This window comes from Pogoniulus pusillus, chromosome 5 (assembly GCF_015220805.1).
Source record: "Pogoniulus pusillus isolate bPogPus1 chromosome 5, bPogPus1.pri, whole genome shotgun sequence".
Lineage (NCBI taxonomy): Eukaryota > Metazoa > Chordata > Aves > Piciformes > Lybiidae > Pogoniulus > Pogoniulus pusillus.
In genome coordinates this window covers 38884639-38903607 of record NC_087268.1, presented here as the reverse complement: position 1 = coordinate 38903607, position 18969 = coordinate 38884639, and the positions used below count along the sequence as shown (strand labels likewise).

The following is an 18969-nucleotide window of genomic DNA, read 5'->3' as shown; positions in this document are numbered from 1 at the left end:
TTTAAGAGCACGGATGCCTCTGGCAGAGTTTACTGTGAAGAATTAGTTGAGAGACATTGCATTCCCTTTATTGAGCTCTCCTCTTCTTCTAAAAGAAGGAACTTATCTTACAGAGATTTTTCCTGGTTTTTGTTCCTTGACTGGAGCATCTCTATATTCTGTTGTAGGAGCCAAATTAAATGATGGAGTAATGGAATAATTATATGAGTGCATGAGGGTCCCCATCTTCTATGTGGGATGCTTTCTTTTGATGGTTTGGGTGTTCCCTGCCCCTCCACACTTGGGAAATCACCCAGACTAGACTCAGCCAGCTCTGGAAATATGAATGAAGCTTATTATTTACAGCTTAGCACAGTATACAAGCAAATATTTACAGTATATACAGTTATATACAGAAATATACAAGGTAAAAAGGTAATATAGAAGCACAACAGCCCTCCCAGAAACCTGAGTCTCCAGGAGGGGCTCTCAGCCACCCCTGCACCTTCCCCCTGCCCCTCTCAACCTTACCCCAGTCCCAAGGAAGAATGGAGGTTCGGCCAGGGGGTTAGGAAGCAAAGTGGATTAGTCCAAAATGGAGGGTGAGGTTAGAGAGTAAGATGCAGCTCAGCCAGCAGCCCAAGTCAGAGTGTTTATCTGTGTTTTTATTTCTTGTTCCTATGCATCTCAGCAAGCCTATGAGTGAGGTAGACATCACCATTGTTTTCCTTTCACAGCCTGTAATCTAGTTCTTCTCACAAAAACGTTCTAGCTGGCTTCAAACTAGCACATTTCTGTATCATTAGACAGAGCCAGCCAGGTTCATTGGGCTGGGGAATTAGAGCCTTGCTGGGGAAAAGTACAAAAATGGTAGTATCTCTCGGAGCTGCTGAGCCTTTGACTGTGGAGGCATTGTGATCTGCAGATGAACCTGCATTTTCCTGTTTCACTGATGCCTTGGTGCCATGGTCTAGCCTTGAGCACTGTGGTAAAGGGTTGGACTTGATGATCTGTGAGGTCTCTTCCAACCCTGATGATACTGTGTGATACTGTGATACAGTGGAGAATATGAAGTGATGGCTATTAGATTGCATGAAACACATTAATGGAGTTCGTGAAAGCTCACAAAACATGTTTAGAGATAGCACCATGGCACAACACTGTGAAAGATAAGCCTGCTGTGACAAAACTTCAAAAAAAAAAAAAAGTCTGTGAGTTTCTTGTGATATTTAAACCAGCAAATGCAACAGAAATGGTAGCGTCAAGGTGCTTCTTTCTTCGCTACCTGAGAAGCAGATCTCATGATTGTATTGCGGTCGCTATCTGCTTTCTTCTAATTTAACATCTCATTGGTATCTAATTCATATCTCTGGAAATTGAGTGTTGTAGTAAATATGCAGCTTTAATATGTGATGATTTTATGTTTTATTTAGGACAGTGTAAAACTCATCCTGGTCTTGTTGACAACTGCTAAAAGATGTATATTTTTTATTTGCCCAAAGTCTGAATATTTATAGGCGATTAAAATAAAGAGGTTGTTTAGCAGGTGCTGACCACATTTTTGTAGTTACAGTATTGTAATTGTTTCATGAGGTTTCTCCGTTGAGGAAATTATCTTTGTTTAATGCTAAAGGATGTAGGTAATCTGTCTCTATTGCCAAATTATTTCAGGGTGTGCACTTCACTTTTTCCCCTGCATTTACGCAGAATGGAAAACTGAATGTTCCAAACAACTCATGGAACAGTTTCCATATCAGCTTTTGTGTGACAAAAAAATGCAATTAAGATTGTTCAACCCAGAACATAAAATTGAATTTAAAACATACTGTATTTTTAAGGGAAATACTGTTTCTTACTTAAAATCACCATGCTAACAGAACCAGTTGAGTTTACCCAGATAAGAGTCAATAGCAAGACACTATCGCCTTTTTAAAATTTAAGTAGCTGGAACCATGAGGAAATACTGAATTCAAAGAGGTTTTTATTCACAAACAGTGGGTTTATGCCTTTTGAGTGAATTTATGGTAATCACATTGTTAATATAAACAATGCAATCCTATTAAATGCTAAGGTAAATAGCATTAGATGTAAACATCTGTTTTACACTGCTACATGTCTTGGTTTGTTCTGCTTATGGAAACGCTTCAAAACCTTTTAGCATCTTCTCTTTTGTGTAAGTGCCTTGTGACTCTTGTGATACCTTCTCTCTGCTCTGCCAGCTCTGCATCCTTATGCTTTGTGCATTGGCCTGTGGTCTTCCCTTCTCTGTTCATTACTGACACCTCTGGAGCAGTGACATCCTTACTTCCTTTCCAGGGATTACTTTAAAAGCTAAAGGAGGAGTTTCTAAAGAGGAAATATGCCTGCTACTAGTAATGCCTTGCAGTTCTTTATTTCCCCTGCAAGCTGGCTGATGTGTTTTGATAAAAATATTGTTGTCTTGATATTAGTCAAATGTGGCCAAGCAAGATGATTCAGGTGTGTTGGTTGGGAGGTTGGGAATGGTGGAAAGGATTTATTTAAGCTTCTGATGCTATTACTTATGACCAGCTTCTTGAAAGTCAGGTAAAGTGCTTTTATTTGAGAGTTACTAAATTTGGAAACTAACTAAATGAAAATTCATCACATTTATTATCTTCTTCCTCAATGCTTATTTTTATCCCAGAAATGAAAGTAGGTTTTTCAGTCTTTTGGCTGTAAGACATAAAATATCTCCTACAACCACAATTTTCTTATACTTGGGAAACTATAAGCTAGTCTAGCTGTTTTGACTTGTTTTGCTTAATCCAGTGGATTGATACAACAGAGAGAGGTGGCTGTTGGATTGAAGGGCATACACTGGGTTGCAGACCATATCAAACCAGATTTGGCTTTAAAAGAATTTGGTTTGATTCTCAGATACTTTTGTTGTCATGAAGTATGTAGGATAGTTTAGGGATGATAGGCAACAGCAGATATTTTCATCTAAAGCTTTTAGTTCAAGTAGTGAATAACCTTGGGCTGAGGATATTTGAAGGACCAGTGCTGACCTATATCCTGTTGTGACAGCTGAGAGCAGCAGGTTGGAACTGCTGGATGAAATCCATACCCAGTTGCCCACTGTACTTTCTTCTTGTCACTATACAATGTCAAATCAAAGACACTTTTTAACTGTTGCTTATTCTAGCACTTCACTAATTTGAAAAGACAGACTTGCTGTCATGGCAGTACAATGGGAAAAGCAGTCAGAATTAGTGGCAGATTGTCCAGTGTGAGGTACCCACTGTACATAACTAGGTCAAGGTAGATTACAACTTCCACATATAATGAAGTGGTGCTTTTTTCTTTTTCTCCTTAGCCATTTTGGAGTCTTCTGACTTTGTTTGGTCTCTGTATCAAGTTGTAAATGATGTGTGAAATAAAATGCTTCTCAGTTAATGGCTGTGATCCTCAAGATTTCTAATGTTCTTCAAATTGCTGTGCTATGCTTTGTTTAGACCAGGCATGGAAGTCTGCCTAATGCATGATTCTCAGTTTAGAAAGGAGATAGAAAAGAAACCAGTAGGAACTAGTTTTTGGTTGTCTTTAGTGTGTGTAGGTTGGTCAGTATGTCTTTAATTAAAAAAAAATAGATATCTTCCTAATTTATATTTTTCTGATTACATTTTTGCTAATAAATATCTGGGTAGTGGCATTAGGAGTTCCTTGATAGTCAATATTAATTGTCTCTTCTTTCTACCAATTAAGAAAACAAAAATTAGAGACTTGAATTATGTATGGCTTGGCAGCAGCACATTGGCAGTCAGGAATTCATTAATTCATGACTCTAAGCTTGACATCCAACTTCTGGTGATATGGTCTCTATTTAAAAACAATAATCTGTTCTTAGCTTGTGCATCTTTATTGCATAACTTTAGCTGAGTGAATGTGTGTATTAGATGAATGCTTAATGCAAAGAATTCCTGTACCAAAACATGTTCTTTGTCTGTAATGATAGTATGAGTTTAGTCTGTCATGTTTTGTAGTGGCACTGTTTGTTATGATAATGTCATTTTACTCAAGAATTTATCCTGTCAGATGGGATAGAGCTTGGGATCTCTCTGTGCCTCTGAAGTGAAAGAATGGAAACTGCTACTGGAAGTCATTTAGGAATCGAGTTTACTTAGTGATTTCAGTATGTAAGGTGACTCATGACTGAAAAGTTACTGAAACAGCAGTGTTTACCCTATCGTTACCTATTTTACCTATGTATTTGTAAGTCCCAGCATAATGCTGGTAATGACCCAAATTCTGTCTCTGGTTTCTAGCTAGAGCATTTTTCAAGAGAATAAACAAGAGCATCCTCAAGACATTATCCTGTTGGCTGAGGAAGGTTGGTGTGTGATCCAAATTTTGAAGTGCTCCATATGCACATGATAGTAATAATACTGCTTGAGCCACCTGCACCTTTTTCTTCCATCTACAAGCAATACCTGTAGCTGGCCTGGGGCATATTTAGCTAGACAGGTCCAAGGCATTTATCTCAATGGAAGAACTGGAAGAACAGAGCTACAGGCTGGGGACAGTGTGGCTGGAGGGCAGTCAGGAAGAAAGGGACCTGGGGGTACTGGTAGATAGTAGCTGAACATGAGCCAGCAACGTGCCCAGGTGGCCAAGAGAGCCAATGGCATCCTGGCCTGTATCAGGAACAGAGTGGCCAGTAGGACAAGGAGGTTATTCTTCCCCTGTATGCAAGACTGGTCAGGCCACACCTTCAGTCCTGTGTCCAGTTCTGGGCCCCTCAGTTCAGGAGAGATGTTGAGGTACTGGAACATGTCCAGAGAATGGTGATGAAGGTGGTGAAGGGACTGGAACACAGCCCTATGAGGAGAGGCTGAGGAAACTGAGATTGAACTCTTTCCCTGTCTCTCTTGAACTGGGGAGCCCAAAACTAGACACAGTATTCCAGGTGTGGTCTGACCAGGGCAGAGTAGAGGGGGAGAAGAACCTCTCTAGACCTGCTGGCCACACTTTTCCTGATGGCACACAAGGACACATTGCTGGCCCGTGTAGAACTTGCTGTCAACCAGGACTCTAAGGGCTTTTTCCACAGAGCTGCTTTCCAGCAAGGCAGCCCCCAGCCTGTACTGGTGCCTGTTCTTATTCCTCCCCAGATGCAGGGCCCTGCACTTGTACGTATTTAACTTCAAGTGGTTTTCCTTCACCCAGCTCTCCAGCCTGTCTGGATGTCATCGGATGGCAGCACAGCCTGACAGTCTGTTGGCTGCCACCCTCTGCCTCCCTGTTTTACACCATCAGCAAATTTGCTGAGGGTACACTCAATGATATCGAGGTCATTGATAAAGATATTGAACAGAACCGGACCCGGTACTGGTCCCTGGGGAACACCACTAGCTACAGGCCTCCAACTTGATTCTGTGCCATTGAGGACAGCTCTCTGAACTCTGTTGTGGAGCCACTTTTCAATCCACCTCATAGACCAGTTATCTATGCCACATTTTCTGAGAGTCTATGAGAAAGTTGTGAGAGACAGTATCAAAAGCCTTGCTGAAGTCAAGGTAGATGACATCCACAGTCCTTCCTTCATGTATCCATTTGGTCATGGTATCACAGAAGGCTATCAGGTTAGTCAAGCAAAATCTTCCCTAATTAAATCCATGTTTACTACATGTTAACCTATTTTCTTCCATGTGGTTAGAAATGGCCTCCAGAATGAGCTGCTGCGTCACCTTTCCAGGGATGGAGGTGAGGCTGAGTGATCTGTAGTCACCTGGCTCTTCCATCTTGCCTTTTTGAAAGACTGGAGTGATGTTGGCTTTCTCTCAGTCATCAGGCACTTCTCCTGTTCTCCATGAAGTGAGATGTGCCAAAGCAGCTAATGGTAATTTACATCTGTAAATGCTACTTTAAAGAAAAGAGAGATAATTTGAATGTGTGCACATGTTTGCTTTATTCTAGTGGTTAGGGGCTGTTTGTTCTTCTTATGGTTTAAGGACTGCCCATGCTATGAATGTCCTTAATACTTTGAAAACTTGAAAGAAGTGATGGCACCCCACACAATGTCAAAATGTGCATTTGAAGTAAAAGCCCAGCAATTCAGATCTTCTGGTCTTGTTCATAGCAGGTAAAAGGCTGCCTTGATGACACTTTAGCAAATGAATTTCTCTCCTGCAGTCATGCACTGAATAAATTGCTTGATCTAGTTTGGTACAAAAGAACAGGATCTATAAATAGTTAACAGAGCTTTCTTCAGGACAAGTGATCTATAGACTGGCACTCTCTCTTGGGGTCTTTTAAAAAAGTGCTTGTATGAACAAAAGGAAAGTTTGTTAAAAAAAAAAAAAAGAAGCCTTTTTAATGAGATTGAAACTCACAGATTTTAACTTCCTTTTGAAGGCATCTGACCAACCACTTTAAACATCCAAAAAGCTGACCTTACAGTCACTTGAAGAAAAGAAGGTCAGTCCATTCGTCTGATATGAATGTTTCGTCAACAATTACAAGCTGAAAATGCAAACTAAAACAAGTGGCTAATTGGAGTCAAAGAAATTGCTGTCATATAAGCATCAGTGAATCCAGTTTTTTATTTGATTGCCATTCTTCTTGGCTTAAAGGAGCTTCTCTTATCTCTGTGACATTTTTATGAGCCTGTCGACACACTGCACCATTGGCCCTGGGGTCTCTCTGTCCTCTTTGCTCTTTCATGCACTTTTTGGGCAGCTAATCTCGCAAGTTTTTAAGACCATTGCTAATTGTGATAAGTGAAACTTTAAAGATATTTTAGTGTGCTAAAGGAAGCATCCATCTTCCAAGTTTCTTGATGTAGGATTGTTAGAAGAAGGCAGCTAAAGCAGTTATCTATGGAAACAAAAGGAAGAAGCCTTCCTTTTTATGACATTTTCAGCTTTGATTCTTTTCTTTCACTGAGATGAGACCAGTCATCTTGAAAGTGGTGTCAGTGTGGATTTCTGTGAAAAAGCCTGTATGACCTGTGCAGCTGGAAGAGACTTTTTAATGGCAGTATTGTGTGCAGGCCTGGAACACAAACCCTATGAGGAGAGGCTGAGGGAGCTGGGGGTGTTTAGCCTGGAGAAGAGGAGGCTCAGGGCTGGCCTCATTGCTGTCTACAACTACCTGAAGGGTGCTTGTAGCCAGGTGGGGATTGGTCTCTTCTCCCAGACAACCAGCAATAGAACAAGGAGACACAGTCTCAAGTTGTGCTGGGGGAAGTCTAGGCTGGATGTTAGGAGGAAGTTCGTGGCAGAGAGAGTGATTTGCCATTGGAATGGGCTGTCCAGGGAGGTGGTGGAGTCATTGTCCCTGGAGGTGTTGAAGAAAAGCCTGGATGAGGCATTTAGTGCCATGGTCTTGATGACTGGATAGGGCTGGGTGCTAGGTTGGACTGGCTGATCTTGGAGGTCTTTTCCAACCTGGTTGATTCTATGATTCTGTGAACTGGTGCACGTGGATGATGTTAATTCTGTCAGTGTCCTCAGATACTTGCTTGTGTTTGTATGCACCATGGCCAGCACAAGGATCTGCATGAGGAAGAATGCTGTGTGCAAGTATGACTAGGCAGAGCTCGAGGAGCAGAGATATGACTGTAAGCACTTGGGGGCCAAAGGGATCTTTCACTAGAGAGGGGAGAAGACTGTCTATAGTTATAGATTTGCCATGGGTTTTGGGAGTGCAAATTGTTCTGTGTCTGCAGATAAGCTAAAAGCCAAGTGTCCAGGCTAGGAAATCACTTGGCTAGTGACATGATCAAATAAAAAAAGATGTAAAATAATGTGGTGGGAGTATGTTACAGACCATCTGATCTAGGTGAGGAAGTAGTCTAAGTCTTTAAACAACTGGAGGAAATCTTTGTCCCAGAACATAGCCTTCTTAGGGGACTCTGACTTTCTGGAAGGGAATGTAATGGAATGCAAGGAGGAAGATTTCTGAAGGGCATTCGAGATAACTGGTTGTGACGGTTTGGGAGTACCTGCCCCTCCTCCCTCCCCCCCCCCTCCCCCCCCCAAATTTACCAGACTAGACTCAGTCAGCTGGAGGTCAAGGAAGCTATATTTACAGCTTAGCACAATTCACAAGCATATATATAAAAAAATACACATAAATATTTACAGTTATATACAAGTTAAAAATAATACAGAAATACAAAATTCCTCCCAAAACAGTCAGACTGGCAGGAGGCTCCCAACCAAAACCTCATCCCTGCTTCCCCATCTTTCCCTCCCTTTGGAAATAACCAGAAGGCTGGGTGATAGGTTGGACTGGGTGATCTTGGACATCTCTTTCAACCTGGTTGATTCTATGATTCTATGTCTCCTGTGATAAATCTGGAGAGATCTGAGGTGAGATGTCAAAAAGACGACAAGAAGGTTAGAAGGAATATAGTTACATTAGATTAAAGAGTTAAGGCAGATGCAACCACACAGATCATCAGAGAGTAGAAGTGAGAACCAGCTGAGAAATGTGTGAGAAGTGTATTATCTATGTTTTGACTAGTTGCTTTTCTCAGCAAAAGAATGAGTGATATAGGCCACTGTTTCCTCCTCACAGCCAAAGGTTTATTTCCTCTCAGTAAAATATTCCCATTAGCCTCAAACCAGCACACTGGTTGATACTGGTGCTGGTGAGCTGGTGTTGAGCTTGACACAGCCATATCTGTGATTCACTGGCAAGGAAGACCTGATTGAAGATGTTATAATCAGCCTTGGCTGTGTCAAGTATAGAATGAGCGATTGGTGCTCAGGATACTGAAAGGAATGAGGGACAAGATTAGCAGGGTATAGACCCCAGACTTGGGACTAATGGACTTCAGCTTATTCTTCATTTATATGGCAGGTTGGGAGAGTTCCACGGTGTAGCAGTTTTAAGGCTTATTGGAATATTCTAATGTAAGAAATTGGTACTTTGCTGAAACTTCAGTGCACAATCTAACTAAATTAGATTGCTGGTTGTAAAAGGATAATGATGATAAAGTCTATGTAATTCATTGGCTTGCCAAGAGGTATAAAAAGCCAATGTATAAACAATCACGTCCTTCTTAGCTGTTGGGCACTGGCTTTGTTCATTGCTTCTTCACTCCACTCTGATCTCGTCCACTAACCTTGACTGACCAGATAACACATGACCTTTGCTGGTTGTTTTCTATCTGTGGAGAGAGAGGGTGGCGTTGGCCCCTTCTGGGCTTTCTTTGTCTTGGGGGGGGAAGATTGGATTTCTGTGTTATTTCTACATTGGATGTAATTGTAATTACATATAAATATATTTTGTATACATGTGTGTAAATTTAGCTCTGCTGTAAATACAGCTTTATCTTACTTCCAGGCCATCTGGTCTGGTGAATTTTAAATTGGAACTGGGGAGGGAGTTAACCTACCACATGTGGGAGACAGCTCTGAAGAGCAAAGGAGCTCAGGAAAGCTGACAGGTCTTTAAGGACAGCCTCATCTAAGTGAAAGAATACTCAAGACAGTAAGTGCCTTTATCAGGAGAACAGCATTGTTAAGAACAGGTGTGTGAAAAGGCAGCACAGAATCATAGAATCAGCCAGGTTGGAAGAGACCTCCAAGATCAGCCAGTCCAACCTAGCACCCAGCCCTATCCACTCAACTAGACCATGGCACTAAGTGCCTCATCCAGGCTTTTCTTGAACACCTCCAGGGATGGGTGACTCCACCACCACCTCCCTGGGCAGCCCATTCCAATGCCAATCACTCTCTCTGGGAAGAACTTCCTCCTAACATGCAGCCTATACTTCCCCCAGCACAACTTGAGACTGTGTCCCCTTGTTCTATTGCTGGTTGCATATGAAAAGCAGACCAGGAATGGAATGCAAAGGAGGAATTTAGAATTGCCTGGTCATAGAGGGATCGTGTTAGGAAAGCCAAAGTTTGCCTTGACAGTTCCAAGGGCTGTTAACAGCAACAAGAACTTCTATCACTACATTAGTAATAAAAAGCTGAAAAAGAAAAATGCTGCATATACAAAGGCATCACAAGTAATTTGGTGGCAGCAGACCCAGATAAGCCTGAGACACCTAATAACTTCGTTTCAATCTTTACCAGCAAGGTCTCCCAGGCCTCAATTTTTAGCAAAGGAGTTCAGGGAGGAGACAGATGCAGATCAAGTCAGTGACTGGAATGCTTCCAATCCGTGGAAATCCGTGGAGCTAGACAGACTGCACTCAAGAGTGCCTAGACAGCTGACTGATACGGTAGCAGGACTGCACTACTACATTTGAAGAGTCATGAAAGTTGAAGGAGGTTTGTCATTGCTGGAGAAGAGCAAATGTGGCACCAGTCTTCAGTGAAGGCCGAGACCAAACTCCATGGATCTACACCCTGGGTCAGTCTCACCTCAGCCCCTGGGAAGTACATTAAGTCTTCTTGGAGCCTATTTGTGGGCATATAAAGAAGGCGACAGGGCACAGTCAGCATGATTTACTGACAGCTGAACAACCTGGCAGTCTTCCATCATAAACCGACAGGATTTGTGGACCAGGACCAGCAGTGAATGTCATTTACCTTGACTTTAGCAAGTCTTTTGACATCAGCTTGCATAAGCAGCCAGATAAAAAGCCACTTGAGTGGTCAGGCTTGGTGGGTTGTGGTTAATGGGTTGTACTATACTCAGAGGGTACCAAGGGCCTGCAAGGGTCTGTAGTGTGACTGGTGCTGTTCTGCAACCTTATCAGTGACTTGGATGAGGCAATGGGAGTTCACTGTCATTAAAATTACAGAAGAGCAGGGTTGAGGAAGCTGCTCAATACAGTCAAGGGCGATGCTGCCACCCAGTGGGACCTAGACAGGCATGAGGAATGGGCAGATGGGAATTTCATATAACTAAACAGTCAGTGGTCTTTCCTGTGGACACTAATACCTAGATATGGTCTGTGGTTTGAGTAGAGGGGGGTTCCCTGTATTAGCAGACTATGCTTTTCTTAACAGAGCACAAGACACTGTTAACTGCCTTTACTGTTGACTTATTCATGTTCAGTTGACTTGTGTGCCCACACCTCCAAGTCCTTCTCCACAAAGCTGCTCCCCAGCTAGTTAAGTCCTAGCCTGTATCATTACAACAGGCTCTTCCTTCTCACATGCTGTGCTTAACAGTTTATCTTGAATTTCACAAAGTGTCCACTAGCCCATTCTTGTCTGTCTGGGCTCTCCCAGATGGCAGCCTTGCCTTAGAACGTGTTAACCGTTTGCCACAGTTTTGTGCCTTCTGTAAATGTGATGAGAACACACTGAGTCACCTCTTCCAGGATGTGACCCTGAAGAGTGTCAAATCATACCCTAGGTCACTGGCAAATACCATCCAAAGAACAGGAGAAAAAACATCCAAGAAGGATCTTACCTAATAAGAACTGCCTACATGGGAAGTCTTATGAGTTTCTTTGCGTTTATGAACTGCAGCATGTGAAGTACTATGTGATTGGTATTCTTTCCTAACATGACAGATCTGACTCCCTTTTTATGCAAGGTGCTTAAGGGCCATGTGGGGAGTTGAGGAAAATTGTATAGGAAGGCCCAATAATTACCAAGATGACTCCGTGGATGACCACAAATGCTTACAGCCTCCAGGTGCCTTGTAATCATCATGACATAGAAGTGTATTGTGGTTATTAGCTTTGGGAATATACAGAGAGATGCAAGAGAGTATTTGAGCTCTCCTGCTGACTAGGAAAGAGGAGATTTTTACATTAAAGGCTAGCAAAATATTTTACAAAATGCCTGAAAACCTTAGATTCATTAACCCCATGAGGGCTTTGCTCTCATACCTAAGGATACTTGGGACTGCAAAAGATTAAGGGGTGATAGATTTGGCATAGAACAGTTCTCACTTGCCTTTTCCATGCCACATCCTTCTCCATTAGCTGGACAGCAGATTAAATGAGATTTTCAGGCATTTTGTGAAAACTGGGAACTAAAAGCCACTTTGTCCAACTCAGTTTGGCTTAGTCTGAGATCACTGTACACTATTGTTATGGAATATTACTGCTTACAGCTGGATCTTCTGTTGTTACACTGTGCTATGAGTTCTCTGCACAAAAAGCAATACCTATCCCTTACTTGACTCAAAAATAATGTCTTTGCTATTTTGGCATGGGTCTTGGTGTTTAGCAGTAGTGGAGGGTGAAAAGACTTCTGCCTCAGACAGTTTTTCTAGAGAAAAGGACATCTTTACTTGAAAGCTTGAGTCAAGTCCTCAAGTATGTGCTGCCTCACGTTTGCAGCGGTAATGCTTGATAGTAATATTCTTTGCTCTGAGGTCTCAGTTTGTAAAGTTCTTGCTGCCTGCTCTATGTGCCTTAGATTTGCAGTTACATTAATGCAAATTGAAGAGATTGGACTCTATAACACTGAATATTCATAAATGTTCTCTGCATAGTAATGTCTAATGTTCCTGAAAGGTAATATCTTCATGGATGGCTCTTTTGATTAGAGAATGATTTCAGCAAAGCATGTCTGCAGCGGATGACTTTTCACTTGGTTGATCTGATTGACTAGGGAATGCCATCACTTCTGCTACAGCAAGAGGTAGAATTAAGAGGTGTAAGGAATGAGGTAGGGGTGGCATAACTCAATAATTAGACGAGGAGTTAACCCAAAAGCATCAATTTAAAGTCAAGTTAAGCACCATGCTGGGAAGCAAAATTGGAGCCACAGGATTAAGTAGGCAGACTTAAGTTAGTCAGATTCAGGGCTGCCATGAGGAACTTCAGGCATAATGTTTTGAAGCATCAGGCAGGAAACAAATGCTTGAGCTGCCCTTCAGTCTCCTGGAAAACCACCTTCATTTCCAGGAGAAAAGAAGTGACATGTGCCAGATGTATGTGAGACTCTGCATTAGTAAATTAACAGGGCTGTAACACTCAGGCTGGTGCTGCCTCCTTTAATTGCCTGACATGCACATGGAATGCCAAATGATGTTCTCTAAAAGAAACTGAATGCAGATTATGCTTTGCAGCTATTTGCACTATTGGTTAGCTCGTAGCTATCATGCTGAACATTAGGAACTCAGTTCACAAGAGGTGAAGGGGCTGCTACTTGTATAGTTCAGCTGCATGCCAGTGAAAGTCTGTGAAGTTGTGACAGTAGAGCAAGCTATCGACCTTTTTCTGACATCACGTCTTGGAGTTGTCATTCTTCTTTCTGAGAGCTCATTTACAATAGCTTTTGAATTGGAAATAATTGTAAAGGAGGACAATGTGTGCTTTTTATATTTTGTGTCCTTACAGAGGGACAAAAAGGTGCTGTTAAAAAAAACCCTAAAAATCCACCATCAAGCCACATTGATGTCAAGTAGCAATGGTTCAAACAACCGTAATTGCTAGAAATGCTGAAACAAAATAAACCTGGAAATAGTCTGTGTGTAACTTTTAATTAGTTGGCACTCTGTCCCCCTTCACACCTCCAAGACTTAAGCAGAAAGGCCCTGGGTTTATTGCAGTATTTGTTAGGTTCTATCATTGTATCCATTGCTAAAGGAGGAATGAAGGCAAACACACACCTCTAACAGATTCTTCAAACATCTTATTTATTCCTCTACCTCCACCAACTTGCTAGGCTGTTGACTGCTAACCTGTAGAAGGAAATTTTGCTTTGTTAGGTAGAGCATTGGTTTGATTTCAACCTCCATGTGTTTTTTTTGGTGGGGGAGTGTACTTGCATCCCTCCCCACCCACCAACTGTTTTCCCCTTGCTTGCAGTGAAAGTATCATGCTATATGGTAAATCTCTTACCCATAGTTCCTGTTCATCTTCTCTGGTGGCTTGACCTTCTATGGTTTGAGCATGTGATAGCTTAGTCATCCTACCTATTGGAGCAGAGATAGCCAACTTTCTTATGATCCTCTTGGCTTCACATCATCTTACCCAGATGTATTTACTATAGTGAACCCACAATCCTTTCCTCTTTCTTGAGTGGGAAGAGCATTGTAGAAACAATGTATTATCTGCTACTTTTATTGCTGCCGGTATGTTCACAGACTGCCCCTGTTTTAGTCCTAGAATCTGACTTCTTGCATTTCTTATTTCAGGATGGCTTCCACCAGTAATTTTTTGATACTGATGTCATCTGGAATCAATGATGGCTACACTTGTATAGGCCTTTGTGAGGGATTTTAAACAGACATTTACCTCTGTGGTGGCACACTTTGTTTACCTTTGTTCATGTGTACAATGTCAAAAAAAGCTAATGGTTGCATTGAGTTTGTTGTGGAGATATCAGCTTGCATCATACCATTGGAACACTCTTTGCTAAGACCATAGATATCACAGGATCACACAAGATCACAGGATGTCAAGGGTTGGAAGGGATCCAAAGAGATCATTGAGTCCAACCTGCCTGTGAGAGCAGGACCATAATCTATCTCTGGTCACAGAGGAATGCATCCAGACATGCTTTGAGAGTCACCAGAAAAGATGATTCCACAACCTCTCTGAAGAGCCTGTTCCAGTGCTCTGTGACTCTCACAGTAAAGAAGTTCCCCCTTGTGTAGAGGTGGACCCTCCTGTGCTGCAGCTTACACCCATTGCTCCTTGTCCTATCACAGGCAACAAGTGAGCAGAGCCTGTCCCCTCCCTCCTGACACTCAGCCCTCAGATATGTATAGACATTTGTTAATTCCCCTCTCAGGCTTCTCTTCACCAGACTGAAATGACGCAGATCCCTCAGCCTTCCTGATAAGGCATGTGTTCTAGTCCCCTAATCATCTTCATAGCTCTCTGCTGCACCTTTTCCAGCAGATCCCTGTCCCTTTTGAACTGGGGAAACCAAAACTGAACACAGTGTCCAAGATGGGGTCTTACCAGGGTAGAGTAGAGGGGGAGGAGAATCCCCTTTGATCTGCTGGACACACTCTTCCTAATACACCCCAGGATTCCATTAGTCTTCCTGGCCACAAGGGCACATTGCAGTCCTATGGATAACTTGTTATCCACCAGCACTCCCAGGTCCCTCTCTATATGGCTGCTCTCCAGCAGATCACCTCCCAGCCTGTACTGGTGCAGTTTATTATTCCTCCCCAAATGCAAGACTCTGCACTTGTCGACTGCAGATTTTCTACGGCATTGTGTTTAAGTCCTGCAGTGCAACACGCATGATGTACAGCTGAAGGTTTTCTGGTGGCTGTTGGCCTGGTGTGCTTTCCTACCATTTTTCCTCCTTCACTGAAAATACAGAGTGAATGATGAGGTCAGGCCTAGGTTCCAATCCAGACAGCCTGTCTTTGGTTATAGCTATAGTGACAAAGAGCTTTTTAAGTAGTTGTGTTGCCAAAGTTCAATTAGTAGTCCAAGAGGGTTGATACAGAGCTCTTCTGTATTTGCAAGAGTCTTTTTCAGATGTTTCTACTGCTCTCAACACAGAGAGTTTATGCTGATTCAGGATTTCTGAGAGCGAGCTGGGTTCACTGGTGCGTTCCAGCTGCTTTGCAATGCAAACCAGCTGCAGGTCTGGTTTAACTCAAGCCAGGTTTATGGCTGTTTTGCATCACTGGAGCAGTGTAAAGTATCTGAAGCATGCCAGCTAATCTGGTCTGTTGGTGAGCTGTTATAAATTACTTGTTTTTCTTCATTTTCTTTACACGTAACTTTATAGATAAAGCTGGTGGAAACTGAGTAGGTTGTATCACTATGAGGCTCTAAACTAAAGTCTATAAAACTGGAAGGCTTTTCTAAGCCTGAAATTTTTCTTCTTACCTGAAATAAAATTATCAAATTACACATTGCTCCTCTGCCCTTCTCTGTTACGGATTTAAGTTGCAGTTGCCTTTGCTTGTTATAAGATGAAATCATGATTAGTCTGAGGTCTGAAAGAATTGGCTTTATGAGTTTTATTTTGTAAATTGTAGGCTCAGCTTTTATTCTAAATGCAGTAATTTTCCTCTAGTTTACTGAAAATGCGTGCAACGTTTGTATCATTATCGATATTGTCTGTAATTTACTGATGAAAATACTTTGGTCAGTTAGAAAGGAGAAGAAAATCAACCAACTGTTATTCTTTTTTCTTTGTCTAGACTGAAATACCTAACTTAAGTCATATTTACCTGCCTTGGATAGCATGGTGAATGTTCAAAACTTGCCATAAATACTATTTATTTATTATGTTAGTCCATGTATGGTCATTTTACCCCCTTTTTTTCATAATCCAGCTCTTCCTCCAAGGCTCTTACAGTATTGAATATGTGATGTGCTTTTAAAAACAGTATTATATAGCAGAGGAATCACAGAAGTGTCATAGAGCTACTGTGATATATGTTTTCTTTAGAACTCAGGTTTTTTGTTCTTTACCTGGAAATATATTTGTATTAAATATTATGGGGTGATGTTTTTAAGATAAATATATTGACATTCAAGTCAGAAACTGTATTCCTCTGATCATCTGTATATTGTATATTGGAGTAAAACATGACAGAATCTGCAAAGTTTTTCTAGACTTCAAGGCAAAACACCAAAGAATTAATTACTGCCTCATATTAATTAAGATAACAATGCAAAACCCTTCATTAGAAGCATAGGAAAAGTTCTTCCTTGGTCCTTGGAGAGAATATTATATGCAAGCCCTGTTGTGTGGGTTGCAAGGTGTCACTGGAATTTATATGCATTACTTGTCTAATTGCAGTAAATGTAGCATGTCCAGATAGGTTTAAAAGTTGGATGGCTGTTTGTTACTTGCTGGAAATCACTTGAAACCTTGCTACTCGGAGGCAGCTGTTCACAGGTCCTTCACCTCTCCCCAGAGATAGCTGGAAGACTCTGTTGTTGGACCCTGTCTTTTATGGCTGAAGCAGTAAACATGACAGGTTGTTTGGGAGCCATCTGTTTTAAAATGGTTGCTGCTTTGTATGCAGTAATGAACTTGAGATCAGTTTTCTGTCTGTCTTCATAGTAACAGCCTTGTTTGGTGTCACAACAGGTGGAAGTTGATGGGATGAAACTAAACGTGACCAGCGAGTGGAACCTGGCTTCACCCTTATTGTCTGTCACCATTGATGGTACTCAGAGGATTATACAGGTAAACTCAGCAGCATTTCATTTTTTAGAGCTATGATAACCAGAAGGCTTTGGGTATACAAATAATACTGATATGGGTATACAAATAATACTGATATGTGGTGTCTAAACTTGCTACGTCATAAAAATTATGTGATGTTGTTTGAATAACATTATCTTTCTACTAGGGATTCAGTGAACTTGTCTCAAAGTTACTTAGCTGGAATTTTCAGTGTATTTCTTTTAAGCAGGGGTATCTTATTTTAGACACAAATTTACCTCACTTTCTAGGATGATGTCAGGAGATAATGGTTTCTTTATCACTCGAGAAAGAATGAATTTACAGGGAAAAAAAGCCCCACCAACAAAACCAAACAAAAATGGAGATGAGGTCCTTCAGCAAAAGAATTTCCTTCCTTGTTTTTCCATCAGGTGTTTTTTCCACTTAGGCCTTTGCAATTTGAAAAATCACAGGACAGTGCCTCTCCCAGGTAATATGTTCTTTTTATATGCATGTAGTACGATTTGTGACATGGTTTGAGAAGATAAATGTAGAAAACATCCCAAACGCAGCTCTTCACAGAGTGATTTGCCACTGGAACGGGTTGCCCAGGGAGGTGGTGGAGTCACCATCCCTGGAGGTGTTGAAGAAAAGCATGGATGAGGCACTTAGTGCCATGGTCTAGTTGATTGGACAGGGCTGGGTGCTAGGTTGGAGTGGATGATCTTGGAGGTCTCTTCCAACCTGGCTGATTCTATGAAATTCTATGAAATACTTATCTGTCCTGGCAATAGTGAGAGGAGAGGAGAGGAAAAAAAACCAACCCAAACTTCTGAAGTTCTTGAAAGTATTTTTCTACATGAAACATTTCTTGTATACTCAATAGTGATAGAGTGGTGACATTTTTGGTAATATGCAGTGAATTTTGTCAATTTAAAAGTAACTTTTCCTTCTGTTAAATGACTCAACTGGCAATACTACTTTTGCTTTGACTGAATTTTGAACATTGTAACTTGAAGATAAAAAAAAATTGTGTATCGTTCAAGGTTAATATTGAGCGAAAGGAGAGTTTTTTTCACTACTTGCCCAGGTAAACTCTGGTCTGAAGTTTTGTAGTTTTCATGGAAGGCTAATCCCAGCTGCAGGGCTCATGCATATCCAAAATAATTTTGTATTTTAAGATGTATTTTATGTTTTAATACTGGTCCATTTTGGTGCTATTTCATAAAATACAGTCTTAACTTTGAAGAAGAAACAATACCAATGCGTGAACGTATAAAATCTATCTAGAAGGAAAGCTTTGTGTTGAGAATGGTCAACTATCAAGAAGACCTTGTTGTAAGCTGTATCATCATTATATGGCTGGATCATAGACTATAAATAATAGTAGTTAGACCAGTGAGCTGAAAGTGTAATATTTGAATTGTCACATAAAATTAGTTTAAAAATTAATGATTGTGAGATCAGAACATGCTTCCTTCTAGGAGCTGAGCCAGCAGTGGTGTTACTTGCACTCCCTGAGTATGATCAGACTGTATGAAATACTGCAGGGCTGGCCACAGCAACAAGAAATGAGCTGTCTGCATGATCTCTATCCAACAGAATGTAGAATAAGCACATATGTTGTTTCTTCCTCAGATTTTATCTGTAAGTCCTGGCTTTTAGCAAAGAAATACAGTAACTTGAGAAGTTATTAATCTTTTAGTGTATATATGTAAATTTATGGGAACCTTAAACTTGACCTCTGATATCCACTCACTGGAATCTAAATTGGTTTTTTGGTTATGTATTTCTGCAGACTTGCCCCACTGCAAGAACCAAATTAGAGAAGTGTATTCCTGTAGGTCAATTTGTCTCCAAAAGCAATTGACCCTCCAGTCTTGAAGTATCTTCTTTCAGCAAGACTCAGCCCTAGAGCCATTTAAGCAACAAATATGGATGAATCGAATAATTCCAGCTGTGCTTTATTAATTTTCAGCCAATCTAATTTCTCTTCAGAGTT

The 18969-nt window shown here is 41.2% G+C and overlaps 1 protein-coding gene across 4 annotated transcripts in view; it reads left to right on the top strand.

The window, feature by feature from the left end:
- Positions 1 to 18969, top strand: part of PCCA (propionyl-CoA carboxylase subunit alpha) — a 358591-nt gene that overhangs the window by 219795 nt on the left and 119827 nt on the right. For all 4 annotated transcript variants that reach the window (XR_010302383.1, XM_064143822.1, XM_064143820.1 and 1 more), the window contains exon 20: positions 16890 to 16988. Coding sequence is in view for 3 of the 4 variants with exons in the window: in XM_064143822.1 (XP_063999892.1) it covers positions 16890 to 16988 (99 nt within the window). In the remaining variant the exon portion in view is untranslated. The remainder of the gene's footprint in view (positions 1 to 16889; positions 16989 to 18969) is intronic.